An 8,524-nucleotide genomic window follows, 5' to 3' on the forward strand; every position below is an offset into this window, starting at 1 on the left:
CAAAATTTAGTAGGATAAACTGTAATAAAGTTAACAGCAGCAGAGCACAACCTACACATATTATTATGCCTTCATCCAACGCTACTTACATTTAACATACAATTGGTTACATTTCTTTTATTGCTCCAATTAGAGCACAAGCAGGTGAAGTGACTTGGTCATGGACACACACTGTCAGTAGCAGGACTTGAACCCACAAACTTTGGGTTTGAAGTCAAAAGCCTTAACCACCAAAATACACTGCCTGCATGATAAAATAGTGTGGTTTTTACTGCAGAGAAAATGGTTACCTGTTAATATTTAGCAAGAAAACAGTCAAATAACCTTTTGACTCCACTCATGATATCAACCACTTTCTACCACTGTATGTGTTACAACTCTTTACAATGCCAGTGATGTTACAAGGTTTTACCAGGGAAGGGCTGTTATTGACTCACTGATACAAAAATGTATTCTCATATAACTAACAATTTTAAAATAACTGCTCTTCCATTAAAAATAAAGCTTTGAATATTGGCAGAACATGGTAATTATTTGGAAAGTGGGGTGCTAGAAAACATTACTACTCCATTAAAATTGAGTGATCTTCAACAGAAATAGTTTGTTGGGTAAATGTATGTGAATGCTAGTGTACACATCCTATTTCAGCATCCATGATGCATTGTGGTTCAATACAATTAATACCAGAAAATTATTTATTTTGGAGATACTTTCGATAAGAAATATGCTACTGAACTCCTGCCTCATGGCCCTTTTTATTGCATCATTGAACTATTACTCAACACACCCTTTCCAAAAGTCAAAATCTATGTCCCAACTTGAAAGTCAAGTCATGGATGAGTATATACAAGAAAATGTAAAGAATTGTTTCATTCAGCCTTCCAACAGTCATTTACAATTAGGATATTTTTATCAAGAATAAAGACAGGAGATCCTGACCATGTATAGATTATTGACAACTCAATTAAATTACTGGAAAGAACAATTGTTTATTAATATCAGTATTAGTAAACAAAATTACCAGTTCTATGATCTTTACAAAATTAAACTTACGTAGTGCATATGACCACTTTCACATTCGTGATATAAATGAATGGAGTACAGCCTTTAACACTTCATAAATACATTAAGAATGCAAGGCCATGACTTATGGTTCCCTTAGGGCTCGTTTATACTTTACGCTCAGAATGCGTACGCATCATGGCTGCCACGTGTTCCTAGCATTCATTTGATGCGTCCTCTGAGCAGGTCCTCAGAAATGAATGTGACGCGTGTGCGAGTTGCATTACCAGCAAAAATTCGGGGGGCGCAGTGTGCTAAAAGTAGGAACGTGACGTCAGAGTCTCTGTTTACTATATACATGTGACAGAAAGCCTCTCTGCGGATCCTAGTAGGATCGATGTGTGCGCTTCAATGTTTGATGAATGGTTCAATGTGGTGAAGCAAAATGTCGACATACAGATGCATGCGTGGTGCTTTTATATTCAAACCTCGCATATTCCCGATCGTAATGACGCAATACATTTTAAAAGTCTCACACACCATCTTTTGTGCCGTCTTTTTTTTCTGGGGCTTCCTCCTGACCTGACAGCAGCGACAAACAGCAATAGATCACCCCACAGAACACATTACATGTATGATTTTCCAACTCTCTGTACATTTAGAATCCTTAGATTTATACTTGATATCACTTTCATGATGAAATGCATTAACGTATGTATGTTACATTTTACAGATAAATCGTTAATTTCATTTAAATAATGAATACTGTTAATAATTACACACATAGGGGTGACACGGTGGCCGAGCGGTAGAACTGCTGTCTCGCAGGGAGTCACGTCGCTGGCATTCCCTGCCTGGAGTTTATGCAGATTTGGTGACACTAAAATGACCCTAGTGTATGTGAGTGCTTATATTCACCTTGCGATGAGTTGATGGACCGTCTAGGGATTGTTTCTGCCTCATGCCCAATGCTTGCTGGAATGGACACATCCCTGGATTGATGGATTTAATCATTAAACATCCTTTTCAGAGATATTGTGGTAAGGTGTCATCAGAATTTAATGGGTGTTCCAGGCAATTCACAACACAGCGAAGCCGAACCTGTTCTCACCGTGATAATATCTCGCACTGCCTCCTGGTGGATTCTTCCAGATTGACATAAAGTACGCGCGCAAGTATAAACAGCAAAACGCTTGTGTAGCAGGAGCATCCGCTGGAGCATACGTCACGTGAAGTATAAACCAGGCCTTAGTCTGCATTGACTTAGCAACATGTGTAACCCCAATTAGAACATGCTCCCTTTCTCATTTAACTCAACTGACTTTGGTTAGTTTTTAACTTTAAATATTGAAGCTTTTGAAATAACTGTAATTACCTAAAGTTCAAAAGAAATATTTCATATGCTGCATAAATCTTACAGATAAAGTTAGTAAACTTCAGTTTAAGTAAATCCAATCATTTAATATTATGTATACAGTAAAAAACACAAAAATCAAAGATTTGTTTCATGGGCTCTCCGTTAGGCCCTCTCAGTTACTGAAAAAAATAGTTCCAATCCCCTTCTCCACTGACACAGAGAAGATTGGATCTTCATGATTGAAAGTAAACATATTAATTTGATGTGTTACACTTACAAAAAATGTTGCATTCTTTGTTTAAAATATTAAGATCCCCTTTATTGCTTAGAATAATGTGTAATATTCTTTATTATCAGAAATTGCAGAAAAGAAATTGTAATTAAGAATTGAATTGTTAAATATTTATATATCTATTCTTGCATAATATACATTCACAATCCCTTTTTTATCAACCTACATATATTTCACTCTGTTTCAGCAAGAGTTAGAGTCTGTACATTACACTGGGTATCTGACAATTTAAGAAAATTAAAGAAATTATAATCATCACAAATCTTTCACCTTCAAATACAGATCAAAAGCCGATTATCATGTTAGTGGGCTATCCTAGATGTCTACATCTCCACACAAGTAAGTTTCTTGACAGTAAAGTGAAATATCTTGATGACACTTCACGGTCTCTTGATTTAAACCTAAGAAAGGCAATGCTTGTTGCGTTAAGAACAAATTCAAATAAAACAGCAGCAAAATTTCAAAATATGTGAACTACAGCTTATTTTACATAACCTATTTAAAATTAGATTATCAGTGTAGTACACTAAACAACTCAACATGACATTGTTGAATGTCTGATTTTGTGCTGATCCCAGGGCATGTTAACTTCATTTAAGCCTTTTTGAAATAAAACAAAAATGCAAAAAAACCCACAAACATGTATGCTCATGACTGTAATTAAAATGGCCATAGTCCCTTAAGTCTTCAAAAAGCTCTGACCGAAATTGAGATGTATAAAATTAATTCAAAGTAGCAGCCACACAGAATTGCACTGGCACATTGACTTAATGACCAAGTATTTTAGTGGAGGGGGAGACTTTGGGACCTTCACATCCAAGACTTGATGTTATTTTGGAGACTCCAGGTGAGTTTCATTGGTGAACGTGTTGGACCGATTGTGCTACTATTCTAATGGGCCAAGTGACATTTAAGAATAATAACACTCTTTGTTTCAACCCACTGCACTTTACATTTTAATATGAAGCAATGCTCTGGTATATTTATGGTCTAAATGTCATTACTGACCATCATTTCCAAAGTGAATTTATAATACTTTAATAAGCAATTGTTTGTGTTGTTTGCATTCAATAGCAAGAAAAGTTTAAATAATCTATCATTGATACATATTTTGAATAGTTTACCATATTTTTAACATGTTTGGCAAAAAGGAGAGATATATTATTTGCAACAGTTATTCAATATTAGTTCAGATGCTATTAAAAGCTGAAGGAAGAAAGAGAGAAGCTAGTTTACTGTACTGTATAAAAAAACTCTAAAAACAGAACTAAATATATATAAATGCTTAAAAATCATGACAGAGAACATTTTGCAGCATGCAGAAAGAAAAACTGGACAATATAGTTAAAATGAATAACAAACACTGCACATGAAATTAACAAAGCCCCTGGTATGTATTATTTTTTTCTATCCGCTGTTGCTTATTTCCCTGTGAAACCCAATGTATCCACAGTAGATTGCTGCACATGATAATTGGAATGTTTTAAAAGTAGATAATTTGTTTAATCATCAGAGGGGAAAGTGATTTAATATAAGAGGCCATGAAAATGTGTAGAAGGAGCATCTTAAGAGAAATACACCTTATGGGTGAGTAAAGAGAGAATGCAAAAAAAAAAAAAAAACAAAGAAAGTCAATTTTTTATTTATTGAAACACTTTCTTCTAATTCTTTATCATCTTGTACATACTCTTTATTTAATACTGTTGAGTGATTTTGGATTTTTTTCACTGTACCTTACAGAACTGCTGAGAAAACTTTAAAATACTTTGAAGCATGCAGCCTTTTCATCAAAAACTTACTGGCTATATAGAAATTAATAATAAAGTTCATTTTTATTTAATGGCTTAATTTTTAACTTATACTATTATTAAGTATGTTAAGAATATTAATATAATTAGTAATGCATTTTGTATCGGTTACAATATTGCTGAGTGTTTGACAAATATTTTTTTACAATGACTTCATTTCAAATGTGGTATACTGTATTTTTTATTTTGTTTAATGTAAGTATGTAAGTTTTGTTAAAGAACTAAAGTGTATTTACCTCTTTGGCAACTACTTGTATGTTGAATGTGTACATACAGCGTATCCTGTGTACCTATTTAATGTTTATGTAAAATACATGCAGCAAAACAATATATCAGACTGTAAACCACGAATATAGAATATTATTTATGTTTAAAAATTAATTTTGAAATTCTATGTTCAGTTACATAAATTGTTCTTTTAAGGATCTTTTGCTGTTTCTTGTGTTGTGTTTTGATTAACTTTACACTTTTACATATTTACTGCATTATATCTTTAAAATGTTAAGTCACTTGCAATTAAAGTATTAATGATCAATGGAAAAGAATTATATTATTGAAAGGGCAACACCTTAGTTTAAGTAATGAATCTATTATTTATTTACTTTTATTTAACAAGACCTTAATAAAGGCTTCTTTTAGCCATTATAACACTTATAAGACATCCATAGATTGATTATTTATCTCTGTGCAGTATGGCGTATTGGCATGACGGTAAAGTGATTTGTTAATATGAGGGATTCACAGGTCCTATGCTAAGTATGCAACATCAAGAGAAATGTGTTTCAGTTATGCCACCTCACACCACTCCAAAGTGTATGGGAGGTATTTTCTAGAATAATGACAAGGAACATTAAAATTATAAAAAGAAAATGCAATCTCTCTTTTACAATTTCATTTTCAAAGTCTGTGCACAAAAATGCAGCAAAAATGAAAAGTAAGGTGCATTTCCACTTTGCATTTTCATTTTCAAGTTCTTAACAGCACGGGTCAATAGGTGGGGATTCGTACCTCGATTTCCCACAATTCTTTGTCCTTCGTAGCTAGGGTTGCCACCCGTCCTTTAAAATACGGAATCGTCCCGTATTTGAGAATGAAATTGCGCGTCCCGTTTTGAATCAATACGGGACGGGATTTGTCCCGTATTTTTTTTATAATTTATTTTAAAGCAGCGTCTTATGCAAATCATCCCACACGCATTTTATGAAGATGCCTCCTTTCCTACTTTTGATTGGGTAATACTTGATATCATGGTTAGTTTGATTGGTCTTTTTAACTGTCCAGTGAGGAGGGCAGGTCTTTTAAGTAGAGTCTGCAAAGTATTGGCACTGGGATGTGGCACCCGCTGCAGTATGCGTCCCTTATATTTTTGTATTAAAAGTGGTAACCCTATTCGTAGCTGTAGAGCCATTTCAACGGTATTTTCATTTTATTTTTTGCAGAAAATATCTCCCATACAAAGTGAAGTTTCGTTAGCAGGTCACATTGCACAGATGAATAAAAATCTTACGGATGCTTTGTAAGTGTTTTCAAAACCTTTTTTCAACAGCCACAATAATTCAACTTATGGGACAATTGTAAATCCACTTAATCCATAAAATAATTAAAATATTTTGCTCAATATAGACTATCAGGATTGTTTAAATATTAAACTAGACAGATTAAGTCTACTTGATGGTTCTTAAATTAGGACCAGGGAATTCTGTTGCTGCTCTTTTCTGTTACAATGATTTTCTGAATCAAACCAAATATCAATTAGACTGTGTACTATTTTGTATATGCTAATTAAATCAGAGAAGGACGATTCACCATTGCATACAGCAATACTCTAACGTTACTCTCTTCATCTCGGTCCTGCTTCTCTAGGTCAGTCTAGTATGGAATCACCATGGATTAAACGGAGACTGTTAGGAAACTCTAGTCAGGACCCTATTGCGGAAATTTTTCTTCTTGGCTTTGCTGGAATTAAACAATACCCACAGATGCTTGGAGTGCTATTCTTCATTGTGTATATATTAAGCATATTTGGAAACATCTTTGTTTTCTGTGTTATCAAAAAAGAAGAACAACTGCACACTCCAATGTACATTATCATTTCTAATCTTGCTTTATCAGATATTGTTTACACTACAATCGTCATGCCTAAAATTATTGAGATGTATCTGTTCAATAATTATGCAATGCAATTCAATGCATGTGTGGTTCAGATGTGCTTTTTACATTTCCTTGCTATTGTAGAAAGTTTTCTTCTTGTAGCAATGGCTCTTGATCGTTATGTGTCAATATGTAATCCTTTAAGATATCCATCATTAATTACACATAACTTGACATATGTAATGTGCTTAGTATGTTGGGTATGTCCTTTATTTGTTCCAGGTGTTCTGTTTGCCTATTATGTAGGGCTGCCATATTGTGGACCTAACAAAATACCACATTTGTATTGTGAATATGCTTTAGTCGTACGGCTTGCTTGCACAGATACTACCAGTAATGTCAATGTTGGAATAACCCTGGGATGCGTAGTATTGCTTGTCTGTTTTTCAATTATTTGCCTGTCATATTTACAAATAATAATAACAATCTTTAAAGTTACTCAACCTGGAGGCAGATCAAAGGCATTTTACACTTGCAGTACACAGTTGGTGGTTATCTGCATTTTCATGATACCAAGAATATTTGCGTATATCAGTCTTAATTTTTCTTACATGCCATCTGATCTTAGAATAGCATTAGGGTTTTTTTACACTGTTTTCCCACCATTTATACATCCTGTCATATATAGTCTGCGAACTAAAGAAATACGAGCCTTTATATTGAAATCATTCAGGACAAAAAGAATTAACATTCCTCGAGTGAAATTAGACAATATTTCTGCATAATATCTGTTTAGCTGTTCATTTTTAACACCTTGCAATTGTAAGGTGACATGAACATTCAAATATATTACAGTACTAGGTAAATGACTGTTACAATAATTAAAATGTCTTATTAAATACATAATACATAAAGCCAGTTTAACTTATGTAATATATGTATTAAAGTAATGGTATTGATCTAAATAACCAATCTAAATGTGTAGGATTCATTCTTTTGTAATTTAAAATCCATTAAGTGAAATTAACTGAAAACACTAAACATTTATAATAATGGTTGATTTCTTTAAACCATTTCATTTCTAGTCATATGACAGTATTGTGTGAAAACATTAGCAGTTTTAATTTCATTTAGATAGCTACAGTATGAATACTGTATATGTAACTTCATTTTAAATAAACTGCTTATAAGAGAAAATAATAGAATAAGTTTGAATTGTATACTTAGGAATAAGTCATAAGTTATTGTGAATATGAAAGGTGATGTTTTAAAAAGTATAATACTTCCTGTAGAACCATGATCAGGACCTGACATATGTCCAGGTGGTAAATTACCGCAGTCATGTTTTCAAGTGTGGAGCGTTCATCCCATGGTTTGGAATGACCTGATGCAGGCTCTACTCCCAGTACATATAACCGGACGAACTGAGAAAAAAGGGGAGTGTGTGGGTGGTGCTCACAGGATTGGGCTGGTTCAGATGGGGGAGGCAAAGGGGGCTTATCATGCTCTCTCAGAGGATAATGCCCTCCTCCCCACCAAGGCATAGCCCTTGGCTAAATGTGGGGGCGCCCCAAATGAGCAAGTGAGAAAAATAAAACTCTGGAAGTTTGACCCAGAGTGGCCAACCCACAAACAGGGTTTCTCTCTGTGGACAATGGTAAGGCACTGGATAAGGCCAGAGGAGAACAATGCCCTACAACTAGTGGAGCAGGTGGTCTGCTTCCTGCTCCTAAATAGCCTACCATAGTACTTCAACCATCCGGTCTGGGGACAACAATTCCAAAACATGGCAGAGCTCATGGTGCTTGTGGAAGCATTTAGGAGAGCCTCACAATCTGGGAGAACAGAACCGTCCCTTAGTTAAACCCAGACAAATATGTCCCAAAAACTCAGTCCCACCACTACAAACCAGAGCCTGCATCAATGTCACCGAATTTGCGGTCACAAAATCTACTTGGGGACAAAGAGGAATGC

At 34.5% G+C, this 8,524-nt stretch overlaps 1 protein-coding gene across 1 annotated transcript; it reads left to right on the plus strand.

Moving 5' to 3' along the window:
• Positions 1-6,289: 6,289 nt before the first annotated feature.
• LOC114651071 (olfactory receptor 6N1-like) lies at positions 6,290-7,575 on the plus strand. Its single transcript, XM_028801029.2, has one exon. The coding sequence runs from the start codon at positions 6,334-6,336 to the stop codon at positions 7,333-7,335; it is 1,002 nt and encodes a 333-aa protein (XP_028656862.2). The 5' UTR covers positions 6,290-6,333; the 3' UTR covers positions 7,336-7,575.
• The last annotated feature ends 949 nt before the right edge of the window (positions 7,576-8,524 follow it).

Source organism: Erpetoichthys calabaricus, chromosome 4 (assembly GCF_900747795.2).
Source record: "Erpetoichthys calabaricus chromosome 4, fErpCal1.3, whole genome shotgun sequence".
Lineage (NCBI taxonomy): Eukaryota > Metazoa > Chordata > Cladistia > Polypteriformes > Polypteridae > Erpetoichthys > Erpetoichthys calabaricus.